Source organism: Juglans microcarpa x Juglans regia, chromosome 1S (assembly GCF_004785595.1).
Source record: "Juglans microcarpa x Juglans regia isolate MS1-56 chromosome 1S, Jm3101_v1.0, whole genome shotgun sequence".
Lineage (NCBI taxonomy): Eukaryota > Viridiplantae > Streptophyta > Magnoliopsida > Fagales > Juglandaceae > Juglans > Juglans microcarpa x Juglans regia.
In genome coordinates, this window is record NC_054595.1 from 21,697,868 (window position 1) to 21,715,264 (window position 17,397).

Below are 17,397 nucleotides of genomic sequence, written 5' to 3' on the forward strand. Positions count from 1 at the left end.
AAGCATCGACCTTATTTAGAAAACACACAAGTGATGGCACACCAACCTGCACAAATGCATTCACAAATCCTCATATAGTTTACTCTAAAAGCACCAAACAATGCATAAGCTAAACATAGGGGTGTAAATTTAAACCGGAAAACCGGTCCGGACTGGACTGGTTAGACCGGTTTTGAACTGGTCCGGTCCGGAACCGGTTCTTGAATTATGCAAACCTGCAGGAACCGGTCCAGTTCCGGTTCTACGATTTCTGGGACCGGACCGGTTGGGGGAAAAAATATAAAAATTAATATTTTATATATGTTTTATATATAATATATAATTATATGTGAAATTTTTATATATAATATATGAAATAATCTCATATTATAATTTATAAATTATAACATAAAATGTTAATCTTAAATATGAACATTAGTAATTTGTTTGATCATATGTTATTAATATAATTATATATAAGATAATGTTATTATAATTTAAAAAATAAAATTTTAATATTGAATATGAAAATTTAATTGATCATATGCTTTAAACATAAAATATATATATTAAATTATATTATATATAGACTATATTAGCTATACTAATATATAAGTTTATAACTAATACTAATTTTTTTACTAAAACAGATTTTTTTTAGTATTGCAGATTTTGTAATAGGAACAGATTTTTAAAACAGAGTTTTTTAAGCAATTGTTTTTATTAACAGATTTTTATTTTTTAATGACAAACTTACATTTTAAAAAACCGGAAAACCGGACCGGACCGGACCGAAAACCGGTAAAACCGGAGATACCGGTTTAGGAGGGTAACCGGTTCGTAATCGGTTTTGAAAAATACAAAACCGGTACATACCGGTTCGGTCCTAAATTTTGTCCAAAACCGAACCGGACCGGACCGATTACACCCCTAGCTAAACAAATATGATAGATAAATTTACAAGCCACCATTAGAAGGATGCCCACCTGGCGAGCAAGCAGAATATGTTCCTTGGTCTGCGGCATGGGGCCATCGGGGGCAGGTACAACAAGAATACCCCCATCCATTTGTGCAGCACCCGTAATCATGTTCTGCAGATAATGATATAGGTGCATGAGGTCATACAAATTTTAGATGAAGAGAAATGCTATAAATTAGGATTGAGGTATTATTAATATTCAAATTGAGTAGATGAGCAAAATAATAATAATGAGAGGTCATATAAGAAGCTATTTGATCTAATTTTTCATTTTCACCTACTTTTTGTTCACATCCAAACCGATATGTGATTTATTTACATAGTCACAAGGGATGTAAGATGTTTAAACAAACACTCGTAGAAGTAAACATAAGTTAATGATTCATGAAACAAGAATAAGCATATACAGATTGATATAATGTGAAAAAGTGAACATAGCTCATCAACGAGTTTGTCTTGCAAAAATTTTCAAATGGATTTAGCACAATTCCTTCATAACAAAATGAAATAAGTTATACAGGTTACCTTAACATAATCTGCATGTCCTGGATAGTCTATATGTGCATAGTGTCGCTTAGCTGTTTCATACTCCACATGTGCCAGTAAAATCATTTGACACTAAGGTAAGCCAAAAAGGTCTTTGAGAAGATGAATGAATCTCTTTAAATAAGCAAGATAGAATGGCATGGCAAAAAAAGTGCATGAACAAGATTCAAAAACTGTATTCCAACCGTTGCAATTGTAATTCCTCTCTTTTTCTCTTCTGGAGCCTTGTCAGTTTCATCGAACACAACAACCTTAGCTTTCTCTTCTTCTGCTAGCACCTAGAAAAGCATCACATGAAGATTTTAGAATCTAGGTAAGTATTCCATACTATGTGATCACTAATCCAGATTTTAATTACTTAAGAAGAACATGAAGTAAGACAAGTAACAAATGAGGAAACAAAAAAAAATACACTGAAGCAACGAAGTTAATAGACAAAGTCAGTCTATAACTAAATTTCCAAGTAAACCCACAAAGTAATGAATTACAGTAGTGGAAGCATGGAAAGAGATCCCATATGAGATGTACCTCTAGCCTTTGCCCTTCTTATGCTACTGCGGCCCCAACCACGACCATTTGGTGAGCCCTTTGGAAAATACAAAACAATTAAACAAATTCGTGTACAATAATTTTAGACAGATAAGGAAAATCATGATGTGGGACTACCTCCTTCATAATCAAACTCTGTGGATGCCTCCACCTGTTCAGCAGGTAAAGGAGGCTGGTACCTGAGAACACCATAAATTCATAAGTTTTAAGCGATGTTAAATATCTGCAACTAATTAGAACTTTAAAAAAAAATAGAGAAAATCCTGCTAAAAACTGTTCCAGCTAAAGCTCATCATTTAACATAGTTTCTTTCACTTTCAGCCCATTAATCCCAAAAATGCAAGTCTGACTTCCCTTCAAAATTTAGTACCTACTACTTATCAAAATACATTTAGCACCTACTCACGTTCTGACTCATGAGTTGAAAGTGCCTAATGCAACACCAACCAAACTATAGTACAATTTACAAAACTTGCAAAGCAACTAAGGCTTCCAATCCTACCAATGCAATCCATGTGTAACCATCACACAACAGTTTGAAAACTTCGCAACCAAGTACTAAGAGAAAATATTAGAGTCTCCTAGATGAAAAGCAACATGAAAAAAATGGTGACAGAAATCGATCACGACATATCACCAACACTGCAAATTTATCTCACAAAACGCTTCAAGTATTTAATAAACCTCCACAGTGTGTAATGCAGAAAACCATTTTTTAATGAAAAGTATCAAATATTTTGGCCTCAGTTGTTCTCTTGATTTCCTCTCGTTTTCTCTTCTCTCAATGTGCAATTCTAACAAATTGAGTAGTTGAAAACATTTGAAATAGTAAATTTACATAGATACAAATCTGACTAGGCCCTCAACACTACACCATACACGTCTATATACACTAAAATAATGCACTTGAGACACAAAGGTAGGATTTTTACCATGCTTAAGAGCTGGACAGCTAAGGACGCATGCGGGAGGTACTCCTGCGTCCATGGGTTGCTCGTGGCGGTCCTGCGTCTTGCCTGGAGGCAGAAATGGTGTCTCACGGCGGCGGGGAAGGCCATTGTAATCAGAAAATCGTGGGGGGTGTGCCGTGGAGACCCGCGAGAGAGACATGCGAGGGAGAGAGATGCGGGAGCTGGGGTGGAGCTGGCGGAACCGTAGGGCGGCTGAGGGTGGCGATGGCCATGGTTGGAGACGGCAGAGGTGCATGGATCTACTGGGATCCGAGAGAGAGAGAGAGTATCGCGGGGGGTTTCTTTGGGGTGGGGAAGGGAAGAAACAAGCAGGGGTTTTAATTTTAGTAGTATTTCTGGCGGATTCTTATCACCAAAATAACTGATCACACCGCCGCAAATACAAATAACCCATATTTAGAAAGGTTGATCTATTTGTGGCAAATAAAAGTCACCGCAAACGATAATAATCTCGTCGCAAAAAACTAATAACCCACGAGAGGGAAATTATTCTGGTAAGACTATTTTCGACGAGAAAATGTCGCCACAAAAAACTAATTACCTTGTGGCAAAAACTAATAACCCACGAAAGCAACATATGTTTGGCAGGTTTATTTGCAGTGACTATTACTCGCCGCAAAAGTCGTTTGTTTCGTGACAAAAAATCATTTTCCCACAAAGTTTTTCTTGCCAACATGATCTAGTGCCAAAAAGCTTTTATTTTTTCCCATAAATAATTTTCGTGTCATCAGCCTACTATTTGCCACGATCATTCATGGAAAAAGAACTCGAGAGAAGAGCCCATATTTGTTGTAGTGAGGGAGCCTTTCACCTCTTATATAGACAAGAGGGCAGTGAGTGCGTAGTGCAAAAAAATAAAGAAAGACTGCCGAAGTTTGTTACAACAGAATCAATCAAAAAAGGAAAGAAAATGTAGAAACTTCTAAAGCTGCTGAGGTGGATTATCCAGCTTGGATTTTTTTGAATGTGCATCTTCTTGAATAAGGTTGATACGCCCCCTTGAGTCTAGCTAATGGGGTGTCAATCACAATAAGACTCAACCTTAAGGTGAAAAATTGATTAGATACTAATGGTTTAGTGAAAACATCTGCTAGTTGATCTTTGCTGCTGCAGAATTGAACTTGAAGGGTTTTTGCTGCTACTCGATCTCTAACAAAGTGAAAGTCCACATCCATATGCTTGGTACATGAGTGGTAGACAGGATTCGAGGTTAAGTATGTGGCTCATAAGTTATCACAACATAGAACAGGTGGCTGGAATAGTAAGAAGCCAAGTTCCTTGAGTAAAGTTTGTAACCATACGGGTTCTGCAGTTGTATTGGCCAGAGAGTTGTATTCGGCCTCAATGCTTGATCGAGCAACAGTATGTTGCTTGAGAGAACTCCAAGAAATCAAATGATTACCCGAAAAATATACAAAATCTACCTGTAGACCTCTTATCATCAGGGCATCCAGCCCAATCTGCATCTAAGTATGCATGAAGAACAAAACTAGACTTTTTTTAAGAGAAATAAGCCATGATTAATGGTGGACTTGAGATACGTAGGTATTCTTTTTACTGCTATCCAATGAGTGTTTTTGGATTCATGCATAAATTGGCAGACTTTGTTGACAGCAAAGGTGACATTAGGTCTATTAAGGAAAGGTATTGGAGGCTACCTACAATGCTCCTAAAAAGTGTAATATCTTCAAAGGAATGAGAGCCAAATTTGGAGAGTTTGGTTGAGGCAAACATGGGAGAGGAGATTGGATTAGCACCAAGCATATTAGTTTTCTTTAATAAGTCAGAGATATATTTTCTTTGAGAAATGAGTAAACCATCATTAAGATAATTAATCTCTAATCCAAGAAAATAAGACGGTAAACCCAAATCTGTGACAGGAAAAACTTGACCCAAAGATTCAACTAAATGATTAACAGCAAAGTTAAAGGATGATGTAATGATCATGTCATCAACATACACCAAAATGAAAATACAGAGATCACTTTTATGCAAAATAAATAATGATGGATCACCCTTAGAAACCACAAAACCATAGTCCAAAAGCTAGGAGCTTAGCTTCGAGAACCAAGCTCTCGGATCTTGCTTAAGGCCATAAATGGCCTTATTTAATTTGCACACAAAGTCAAGTCGTATAGGATCAATAAATCCTTAAGGTTGTTGCATGAATACAGTTTCATTAAGGGTACAATGAAGAAAAGCATTATGTATGTCAATTTGTCTAAGACACCAACAACAAGAGATAACACTAAACGGATTGTTGAGGGTTTTACCACAGGGTTGAAGGTCTCGGTATAGTCAATATCGTGCTGTTTATTGAAGCCCTTTGCAACAAATCGTACTTTCGTCCTTTCAATGGAGCCATTGGGTTGCAACTTAGTTCAAAAAACCCACCTGCAACCAACAATATTATACACAGAGGAAGGAAGGACGAGGGTCCAAGTGTTTGTTTTTACAAGGGCTTCAAATTCTTTGGTCATGGCAGATTTCCATTCAGGAAAGTTTGAGACAATTGTGAAGAAAGATGGTTCATCAAGAACTAGGGTAGTGGAAAGAAAATAGTGGCGTGTTGGATACGGGACAATCTCGTCCATGGCAATGTGAGGGCAAGAGGAGTTGGTTTGAGAGCAAGTAATGATGGGGGAACGAGGAGGAATTAAGAGAGGAGGAGAATAGGGAGCCTGTGAGGGTGATTCCATGAGTGATCTAAAGGAAGCAGGGGAGTTAGGGTTTTTGTCGAGAGAATTTGGGAAGAAGATGGTGTATTGTTTTGTTGAGTGTTTAGAACGGGAGATACGGGTGAATTAAAAGTGTTTTGGTTGTGTGGGCTGAAGATTAGAGAAGGTTGTGGGCCTAGGAGAGAAGAAGGAATAGGCTCAGAGGGAGTTGGACGTGAAGGTGTTGGACCAAGTATTGAACTTTGAAAGCAAGGAAGAGATACGATTGGTGGATTGGCTTGACGATTAGAAAAAGAGTATGTGGTCTTTTGATGTGGAAAACTGGTTTCATTAAAAACAATATCCCGTGAAATGTAAAGTCGATTTGAATTTTGATCAAGGCATTTGTATCTCTTGTGAGAGGGACTATACCCAAGAAGAAGACATGATGTAGAAAGAAAACTAAGTTTGTGACAATTATAAGAACGTAGATTATGCTAACATTCACAACCAAAAACTTTTAAAAAAGAATAATCTGGGGGTTTGTAATAAACCATAAATAAGGTGAACGATTTTGCAAGGTTGGTGTGGGGAGTAAATTAATGAGATATGCAACGGTTTCAAAAGCATCATTCCAATAAGATAGAGGGAGAGAGGCATGAGCTAAGAGTGCAAGACTGGTCTCAACGATATGTCAATGTTTTCTCTCAACTAGACCGTTTTGTTGGTGTGTGTGGGGACAAGAAAAAATATGTGTGATGCCAAGAGTTTTGCAAAGGTTCGTGAGAGGTCGAAATTCACCCCTGCGTCTATTTGAATGGAGATAATTTTGGAATTAAAAAATCTTTCAGCATACGAAATAAAAGAAGTGAAAACATTAAGCACATTAAATTTATTTTTGAGTGAAAAGAGCCATGTAAATCTAGTAAAATGATTCACTATTGATAGATAGTATTTAAAACCATTTCTTGAAACAAAAGGGGTCGGGCTCCATACATCAACCCATAAATATCTAGTGGCTTGACAGATTTTGTAGAGCCCATTTTAAAGCGTAATTGATTGGCTTGGCCTAAGGACATTGAGAACAAACGAACGAGGGTCTTGGGAAATAAGGCAAACATGTGGTGCGCATTATTCGAGCTACGATTTCAAGAGATGGGCGGCCAAGTCTCTTGTGCCAACAACTCAGGGAAGCTTTCTCGCCAATGTATGCTGATGGAAGAGCAGATTTTGAAGAAAAAATGATAGAAGTCATTATGTGATGGTCTGCTGATGAGGAGCTTCCCGATCAGATTGTCCTTTACCAAGAAAAGAGTTGCATGAAATTAAAAAAAAAAAAAAACAAGAATTGTCAACACAAATTTGAAAAATAGAAACCAGATTTTTTGTTATAGTCGACACATGAAGAAGAAGAGAAAGAGAGGAATCACCAATGTTTTGAATCGGTAAACCAGTTCCATTGCCAACCCATATCTGTTCACTGCCACTATATGGTTCGGATGAGATGTTTAATTGAGATAAATCATGTGTGATATAGTGGGTAGCAGCATTATCTGGGTACCAAGTGGAATCGTGTATAGCTGAAGGTGATGTATAATTGGCAGAGAAAGAACGAGGGGGATCATATTGGTGTGCATGATCAAACTGTTCATCGTTTCTCACGTAGATGTTCATGAGAACGAGTCTATGACTTAAGAGTCTTTGAAGTGGTCCACCACTCTTCCATCACGTTCATAACTGATCCCATGAAAATAGGATCACATGGGACACGTAACACCGAAGTTTGATGGAGGCTTCGGCTATAAATATAGTATTTGGTCCCCAGACTCACTCACTCAATTCCCTTCGGTATTACACCATCTAAATAGAATGGAGAAGAGTTTGGAAGTGCCAAACACAGAGAGAAACGTAGCAAAAATAGTGAATAGCATCAATGGCAGGAGGTATTTTTCTTGGCAATAAAATATATCAATTCTTGTTTCTAAAGTGTTATTCTGCATTCTAGAATTGTTTTTAGTCTAACAGTTGGTATCAGAGCAAGGTTTACCTTTGCCTTGGTGTTTAAACTCAAAACTCTGTTCCTCTCTGTTTTTTGGCCGAAACTTTGAAAAAATTTTGAGTTTTGTTTTTTGGACGTTTTTTATTTGAAAGAAGTTTAGAAATCATAAAGAAATAGTTTTTCTAAACTTTCTGTGATTAAAAACGTGTTTTTTGACGTAAAAATGGCTGGACAATCATGAATCTGCGTGCTGTCTGGAGGTTGAAGACGACCCAGACGACATGTCGTTTTCAGTCTTATTGAAAATGACATGTCGTTTAAACAGGGAATTGTTTCATTCAGTAATGCTAAACGACACGTCGTTTTCAATTTGATGAAAACGACATGTCATTTACCTCAGGAGTTTGTATCCCATATAATGATAAACGACACGTCGTTTTCAATTTGATGAAAACGACATGTCGTTTTGTTTTGAAGCCATTTATCCAGTATAATGATAAACGACACGTCGTTTTCAATTTGATGAAAACGACATGTCGTTTTGTTCGGAAGCCATTTAACAAGTACGAAGATAAACGATAAGGAAAACGACACGTCTGGAAAAACGACAGGTCGTTTATATGGGTCAATTTAAAAAATAATAATAATAATTTTTTTTCCTCTTTTTTAGATAGCTTGAAAAGTGGGTTTGGGCCCATGCCCTTTGTGCTTATAATTTTTATTTTTATGCAATTTGGATAATTGTAGTATAAATTTGTTTATTATGCTCATATTTAGTTTGCATGAATTGATTAATTTTGCTTTATATTAATACATGCAATTTTTGGATGAGTATATAGTTTAAAGCATGAAATTAAATGTTATGCATAATATTATAGTTTTGATTATGCAATTTTTATGCTTATATTATGAATATTTTGTGCATAATAATAACATGTTAGTATTAGTTAAAATTATGTAATTCATAATATTAAGCTAGTCTTATGCAATTTAAATGTCTAGTGATTCATATAATTTTATGTTAATTAGAGAAGAGCCACAGCATCTTTAATTAAGTAAAATTATTATGATTGATTAGGATCACATAAAGAATATTAGACATTAATTGTAATTAATTATACTTAATATAATAAATTTTATCCCACAGAAATTTTTATTATATTTATATTATTAATTAGGATAAAATATCAAGTTATTCATAAATTACCCTCAGGAATTATGAATTAAGTAAATAATTTGATAGTTTTATCATAAAAGTCTAAGATAGAATATACATCAAATCATAATATACCCTTTAGAATTATGAATTAAGTAAATAATTTGATAAAATTCTATCATATAGATTAATTGGATCTACTTGAATTAAAAATTTAGCCCACGGGTAATTTTATGTCATTAGATTCAATTTTTAAGCATGATTTACATTGGTAAAGCATGAATATTTATTTAGGCCTCAATTTTAACGTAAACATGTAATCTATATGCAATTACACAACCTACAAATTTCTTTGATATTTGTTATGATATCCCTGAACTTAAGGGAGATAATTATAAAGTCTAGAAGGAGAGAGTTCTTCTTCATTTAGGGTGGATGGACATAGACTATGTTATTAGGAAAGACGAACCACCAACACTCACTGATATCAACAATGCAGCAGCCATCGCACTTTATTAGCAATGAGAGCAATCTAATCGCCTCAGCGTGATGTTCATTAAGACTAGAATTTCTGCTGGTATTCGTGATTCTGTTGATCAGCATGAAAAAGTCTTAGACTTGCTAAAGGCCATTGATGAACAATTTGTCACTTCAAACAAGGCACTAGCAAGCACCCTAATCATGAAGTTCTCATCCCTAAGGCTTACCAGTGTGAAAGGTGTGTGTGAGCACATCATGCAAATGAGGGACAATGTGGCTCAATTGAAAACACTCGAGGTTGAAATGTCGGAGTCTTTCCTGGTGCACTACATCTTGAACACCCTCCCGCATCAATATGGACCCGTCAAAATCTCATACAACGCACATAAAGATAAATGGTCAATTAATGAACTCATGACTATGTGTGTTCAAGAGGAAGGGAGACTGATGATGGAACAGGGTGAAAGTGCAATGCTGGCAACGCATCGAAAGGGCAAATCTCAAGCCAAACTGAAAGGAAAAGGCAAAATACCTCCCCAAGGTTGTATTAAGAAAGATTCCAGGTGTTTTTTCTGTAAAAAGAAGGGACACATGAAGAAGGAATGCGCCAAATTACAGAAATGGCTTGCAGACAAAGGTAATCCAACCTCACTTGTTTGTTATGAATCTAATATGGTTAATGTCAATATTAACACATGGTAGATTGATTATGGATCAACAATTCACATTTCAAATTCCTTGCAGGGTTTGCAAAACCTAAGGAAGCCAGTGGAAAGTGAGCGAAGCATCTTATCAGGAAACAAGATGGGCTCGCATGTGGAAGCTGTAGGAACTTGTTATTTAACCTTATCTAGTGGTTTTGTTTTAAAGTTGGAAAAAGACCTTTTATATTCCAAATTTCTCTAGAAACTTGATTTCAGTTTCAAGACTATTCCTTTAATTTTTTAAATTCATCATTCAGTTTATTTTATAAATCTGATTGTGTTGGGAATGATATTTTGTCTGATGGTCTTTACTGCATTAATTTACAAAACAATACCACTTATGATTCAATGTATGTTCACATTGGCACTAAAAGATGTGTTATTAATGAAGATTCCTCTAAATTATGGCACCGGAGATTAGGTCATGTCTCCATAGATAGAATTAAAATATTAGTAAATGAATGGGTACTTAATACTCTGGATTTTACTAATTTTGAGACTTGTGTGGACTGCATAAAAGGAAAGCAGACCAACAAGTCAAAGAAAGGTGACAATAAAAGTTCAGACATATTAGAGATCATACATACTGATATATGTAGTCCAGATAAGGACTCACATGTTCAGAAATACTCCATCTCTTTAATAGATGATTACTCACGATATATGTATCTCTACATGCTTCATAACAAGAACGAAACATTAGATGCCTTTAAAAAAATCTTTAAGGCTGAAGTAGAGAAACAATGCGATAAGCAAATTAAGATCATGAGATCAGATAGAGGTGGAGAATATTATGGTAAATACACAGAGAATGGACAAGCACCTAGGCCATTTGTAAAGTTTCTTCAAGAGCATGAGATTGTTGCCCAATACGCCATGCCTGGTTCACCGGACCAGAATGGTGTAGCAGAAAGAAGAAACCGAACATTATTGGACATGGTGCAGAGTATGCTTAGCAGCTCCAATCTTCCTAAATCATTGTGGGCTGAAACACTTAAGATGGCAGTGTATATATTAAACCGAGTTCCAACCAAGGTTGTTCCTAAAAAGTCATTTGAATTATGGAAAGGTTGGAAATCGAGTTTGCGACATATGCACGTTTGGGGATGCCCGTCTGAGGTGAGAATTTATAATCCACAAAAGAAGAAACTATATCTAAGGACCATAAGTGGGTATTTCATTGGATATGCTGAAAGGTCTAAGGGTTATAGATTTTATTGTCCATCTCACAGTACTAGGATTGTGAAATCAAGAAATGCAAAGTTTCTTAAATATGACTTGATCAGTGGGAGCGATCAAACCAGGAACATAGTTTCTGAGAATGATCATTCAGAATCTCAACCTTCCACGTCAAGTGATAGATTGGTTATTGTTTACAATACCCCTCAAGTGCAAACTGGTGTTGAACAACCAATCATTGACATTCCACAAGCTGTTGATGACGTTCCAGTAGATCATGTAGTTCAAGAGTTGCCAACAACTTTTGAACAACAAGTTGAACCACATACTTCTCAGGAAGATGATGGTGCAACATTAAGAAGATCTATTAGAGCAAGGAGATCAGCAATTCCTAGTGATTATGTTGTGTATTTGTAAGAATCTGACTATAACATTGGAGCCGAAAATAATCCCGAGTTCTTTTCACAAGCCATGAGTTGCAAAGAATAAGAATTATGGTACAATGCCATGAAGGAAGAGATGAATTCTATGAAGAGTAACGAAGTTTTGGATCTTGTTGAGTTGCCTAATGGTGTAAAAGTCATTGGATGTAAATAGGTCTTTAAAACTAAGAAAGACTCATTAGGCAACATTGAGAGATACAAGGCAAGACTCGTTGTTAAAGGATTCACTCAGAAAAATGAATCGATTACACGGAGACTTTCTCTCCTGTATCTAAGAAAGATTCCTTGCGTGTTATTTTGGCATTAGTAGCCCATTTTGACTTAGAGTTGCAACAAATGAATGTGAAAACAGCATATCTCAATGGAGATCTAGAGGAGGAGATTTACATGAAATAGTCTAAAGGATTCTACTCTAGTGATGTGAGCAATTGGTTTGCAAGCTCAAGAAATCCATATACGGTTTAAAACAAACATCCCGACAATGGTATTTGAAATTCCAAAATAAAATTTCTTCATTCGGTTTTGTAGAAAACGTTATGGATCAATGTATATACCAAAAGGTCAGTAGGAGTAAAATCTGGTTTCTTGTTTTATATGTGGATGACATTTTGCTAGCAACCAATAATAAGGGTTTGCTGCATGAGATGAAACAATTCCTCTTTAAAAATTTTGATATGAAGGATATGGGTGAGGCATCTTATGTCATTGGCATTAAGTTCCATAGAGACAGATTTCGAGGTATCTTGGGTCTGTCTCAGGAAACCTATATTAATAAAGTTTTAGAGAGATACCGGATGAAAGATTGTTCACCAAGTGTAGCTCCCATTGTGAAGGGTGATAGGTTCAATTTGAACCAATGCCCAAGGAACGATCTTGAAAGGGAACAAATGAAGAACATTTCATATGCTTCTGCTGTCGGAAGCCTAATGTATGCTTAGGTCTGTACAAGACCTGACATTCATTTGTTGTAGGAATGTTGGGACGATATCAGAGCGATCCAGGTTAAGACCACTAGAGAGCTGCAAAGAAAGTAATGAGGTACTTTCAAGGAACCAAAGAATACATGCCTATGTATAGACGAACGGACAATCTGGAAGTAATTGGCTACTTAGATTCTAACTTTCCTGGCTATATTAATTCATGCAAATCAATATCAGGATACATATTTTTTATGGTCGATGGAGCTATATCATGGAGGAGTGCCAAGCAGACTTTGACTGCCACTTCCACTATGTAAGCCGAGTTCGTCTCTTGTTTTGAGGCTACTTCACATGGTGTATGGCTTAAGAGTTTCATTTCTGGGCTTAGAATTATAGATTCGATCTCTAGGCCATTGAGATTGTATTGCGACAATTCAGCTGCTGTTTTTATGGCTAAAAACAACAAAAGTGGGAGTCGGAGTAAACACATCGACATTAAATATTTAGTCATAAGGGAACGTGTTAAAGAAAATAAAGTGGTCATTGAGCATGTAAGCACTGAACTAATGATCGCTGATCCTTTGACTAAGGGCATGCCACCGTTGAAATTCAAGGATCATGTAGTAAACATGGGACTTGGTTCCATTATGTAATTTTTCATTGTATGAACTATGTTATTTTAATGAAATTCATAAATATTTTGATGTTTTTTCTCATATTGATGTGCACCTTAATTTAAATTTTGAAAAAAATTCATCTGTGTTGGACCAAGAATAAACATAGGATTTATTCATTTAGAAATTGTTCCCACATAAATTATAATGTTTAAAGAATAAATACATAGTAATACATGGAAGGTAATACTCGTCATTAGAGGACCTATCGCCATGATTAATGTATTTATTACTTAAATGGAGATTATCGATTGGTTTAAGATGAAATCTTAGATTAGGAGTGTGGACCAAGTGGGAGAATGTTGACTGTTTCTCACGGAGACGTTCGTGAGAACGAGTCTATCACTTAAGAGTCTTTGAAGTGGTCCACCACTCTTCCATCATGTTCATAACTGATCCCATGAAAATAGGATCACGTGGGACACATAACACCGAAGTTTGATGGAGGCTTCGGCTATAAATACAGTGTTTGGTCTCCAGACTCACTCACTCAATTCCCTTTGGTATTACACCATCTAAATAGAGTGGAGAAGAGTTTGGAAGTGCCAAACACGGAGAGAAACGTAACAAAAATAGTGAATAGCGTCAATGGCCGGAGGTATTTCTCTTGATATTAAAACCTATCAATTCTTATTTCTAAAGTGTTATTTCGCATTCTAGAATTTTTTTTAGTCTAACACAAACTTGAAGTGGCATTGGAGCTCAACATGTCCAGGTTTATTGCAAACCTGACAAGTTGGGCGACTTGATTGGTTATGGTAGGTCTGAAAATTGGGGCTGGAATTTGAAGACAACCTTCCTCTGTTTGAAGGGGACTTGCCTCGTCCTCTGCCATGACGGCCTCCTCGATAGGAACCCCTTCCACGTTGGTCACGTTGACTTAAGCTAAAGTTGACCGATGGTTCAAAAGGAGTTGATAGAGTTATGCTTTGGGATGTATGAGTCAGACGACTTTCATGAATAAGAAGAAGATGGTAAAGCTCATGAAAGGTAACAGGAGCATTTCTGGTAGTTATTTAGGTGACAAAGCTTTCATAATTTGGATGAAGACCATTTAAGAGCTATGTAACAAACTCTTTATCAGAAATGGGACTGTCTATGGCAGCATGGGTATCCACTAACATTTTTACTCTGCTAAAGTAATCAGAAATGGATTGTTCTCCACGACTTAAGTTTGAAAGCTGAAAACATATTTGGAAATCTTTGGCCTGAGAATGAGAACTAAACATTCTTTCAAGAGAGAGCCAGAGGTCTCATGATGTTCCTGCAGAAATCACAAGAGCAATAAGAGATTCACTTAATGATGAAAACAGAATGCTTAAAATAAATTGATCAGTCTGCTGCCATGAGAGATAGGCAAGATTGATCTTTGGAGCAGAGTTTGTTTCAAAGGGAAGCATTTTGGGAGGGGAAGGTTGTGTTCCATCGACAAATGAGTAGCGGTCTTGGCCTCTTAGATGAGTAGCGATCTGCACTTTCCATAGCAGATAGTTTTCAGAGGTAAGTTTAAGTGTGACTAGATGGAAAAATGGGGAAGGAATGGAGGTTGAGGATGGAGAGCTTTGAGCCATGATGAAAAAGAAAAAAAAAAAAATAATAATAATAATAATAATAATAATAAAATTAAAAAAAAAAAAAAGGAAGAGGGTCAGAGAGACTGCTAGTCTTAGCAGCTCTGAGACCATAACAACAAAATAAAGAGATCAGCAGAAAACACTCTGAATATTCCTCATTCTATATTCTCACAGTGCATATTACAGGGAGCCTTGCACCTCTTATATAGACATGAGGGCAGTGAGTGCGTAGTGCAGAAAATTAAAGATAAACTGCAGAAGGTTGTTACAACAAAATCAATCAGAAAAGGAAAGAAAATGTAGAAACTTCTAGAGCTGCTGAGGTGGATTATCAGCTTGGATTTTTTTTAATGTGCATCTTCTTGAATAAGGTTGATACTAACTTTCAATACCCTATCCTGCGCCGCCCATGCATGCTCATAAACTTCCCAATTCCATTCCATGCATATTTTTTCTAGCTACGTACGTGAGTACGTCATGCATGAATCAAAATCCAAGACCCTCAATCTAGTCCTACGTTGATTTTGCGTGCTCCCATGATCAGCATGCATGCAAAAGCAAATCTCTTTGTTCGTTAACTGATCGAGACTCGTCCGTTCAGATAAAGCATACATTGTCGGCCGAGGAATTCCGGCGGATGCGCTCGCTAGCACTACCTTTCTTCCTCGACCCGACAGTCGACCCACCCGTCTGTTGATGATCTCCACCGCAAACGATCTGACATTGACACCCGCATATGTTGCTGAAGCACGAGAACAATCCATTGCCGCTGTCGGTGTTACGCCGCGAATGTCGATTCTCACTGGACCTTATACTCGAGAACTCATTACCCCGGTCGAACACCGGCGGGAGCTCCGTCCGCCACCTCTCCAGCTTTGACTGTAGCCCCTCCACGCTCTCATCCATACTGGGCGCCCCGCCAATGATCGAGCTCCCTTCCTCGTCCAGTCGTTGCACCTTCGCCATCTCCGCCGCAACCTCCGACGGAGAAGGACCCAGTTCAGACTCCGTCAAGAACGCCCTCGTCGACCTGCGTGGGGTGGTGGCGTATTCCATCGCCGTCGACCTTCGCGGCGTTGCGTACTCCAATAGCCCGTTGAACTTGTGGAAGGATTTCGCCCGCATGGGCGTAGCGGTAGCACTAGCGCGGGGGTGGACCGGGGTCGCACGTGGATGCTTTGGAGTCGCACGTGCGTGACTGGGAGTCATACGTGGGTGCATGGGAGTTGTGGCTTTTCTCGGGGCCCCGAAATCCAAGTCGAAACCCGATTTCTCAAGAGTGCTCAGCCTCACCTTTGGTTTCTCCACCTCCGACTCAGACGAGTTGTCGATTTCTTTAACGGGGTTTGCGTTTAATACCACCCGTTTCGGCGTCGGATACACCTCTGCAGCTACTTCCGACGAGCTGTGCACAGAACTCGGTCTGCCATTACTAGCCTTTTCCCGGCCTTTCTTCGGTGTTGGATCCCATCCAACTTCCGAGCCGCTGATTACCGAACTTGATCTCCCGTAAGGTTTTGCGAGTTTACCCATGTTTGGAGCTTCCATGCCATAAACTTCGGAGCCACTAATGATGGAGCTGTACTCTATTTTGTTCTTGTTCTTCCTACGCCTTCCGACTTCCGAGCCGCTGATCAACGAACTTGCTTTGGACCATATTTTCTTTTTCTTTGGACCCACTTCAGAGCCGTTGACCATAGAGCTCGAATTTAGATTGGATTTCTGTTGGACCGCCCGAAATTCTGACGTCCGGAGATCTGATGCGATCATGGAGCTGGTGTCACTCTTGGTGCGCCTTATCGAAGGCTTCGAAACAGCCGTATGAAGAGAACCGTTGCCTTGAAGATGGGAGTCCTCCTCGCCCATCAGATGGCGATATCCCACGGCCCCGAGGAGTTGAGCTGAGAGTACAACGGCATGCTCCGCATGGAACTGTTGAGAATCCCCACGCCGATATTCAGAATCCCCTGTGGCCGACCCGATGGCCTCCGGACCTGCAGAGCCACGAATCTCATTCCGACCTTCACGGCCTGGTTGTTGTTTTGGTTGTTCGACTGGTGAAGGTTCGGGATGAGATTACCAACGAGGACACGGACGGTGCCCACGTGGACATCTCGGAACCAGTGGAGGGCGTAAATCTCAATCATGACTGCGGAGGTGTCGGAGTGGAGGAACGCGTCGTCGACGCGGAAGACGAACTTGTCGTTCCAGGTGGGGTTGTTATCTCCCTGAGAGTCCACCCGGGTCGAAAGTTTCCGGTCCTGATGGACCCACGCCACAGCGTACGTCCGCATGGAACGCGATACATTTGCGAGGTCTTGTGCCGATATGAGATTGAGTTCCAGGAGCTGGAACGGTGCTAAAATGGTTGACATAATATATGAGTTATATTTATGTACTGTTGAAAAGGATCTCAGAGAAACAAATCAAATATTGTTCTTTGTTGGGCAGGGAATATGAAAGTAGAGAAGGTGTTGGGGGTGCCGTGAGCAGCGGAGTCCGCTCGATCGCCGGCGTCCGATCGAGAGGAAGACGACGACGTCGGCGAGGGAGGGAGGGATATTTGATGGGCATGAAATTAAGTCAG

At 38.4% G+C, this 17,397-nt stretch overlaps 1 protein-coding gene and 1 long non-coding RNA gene across 2 annotated transcripts; both read right to left on the minus strand.

The window, feature by feature from the left end:
* LOC121245084 lies at positions 1–1,550 on the minus strand. Its single transcript, XR_005936536.1, has 3 exons — positions 1,484–1,550; positions 966–1,070; positions 1–46 (listed from the first exon to the last, which is right to left on the minus strand). It is a non-coding gene; the product is annotated as an uncharacterized LOC121245084 (long non-coding RNA).
* Positions 1,551–14,976: 13,426 nt separating this feature from the next.
* On the minus strand, positions 14,977–17,397 carry LOC121245903. Its single transcript, XM_041143810.1, is given in 2 exon segments — positions 14,977–16,697; positions 16,700–17,397. Coding segments are annotated over 2 exon segments (1,776 nt in total). The 5' UTR covers positions 17,186–17,397; the 3' UTR covers positions 14,977–15,407.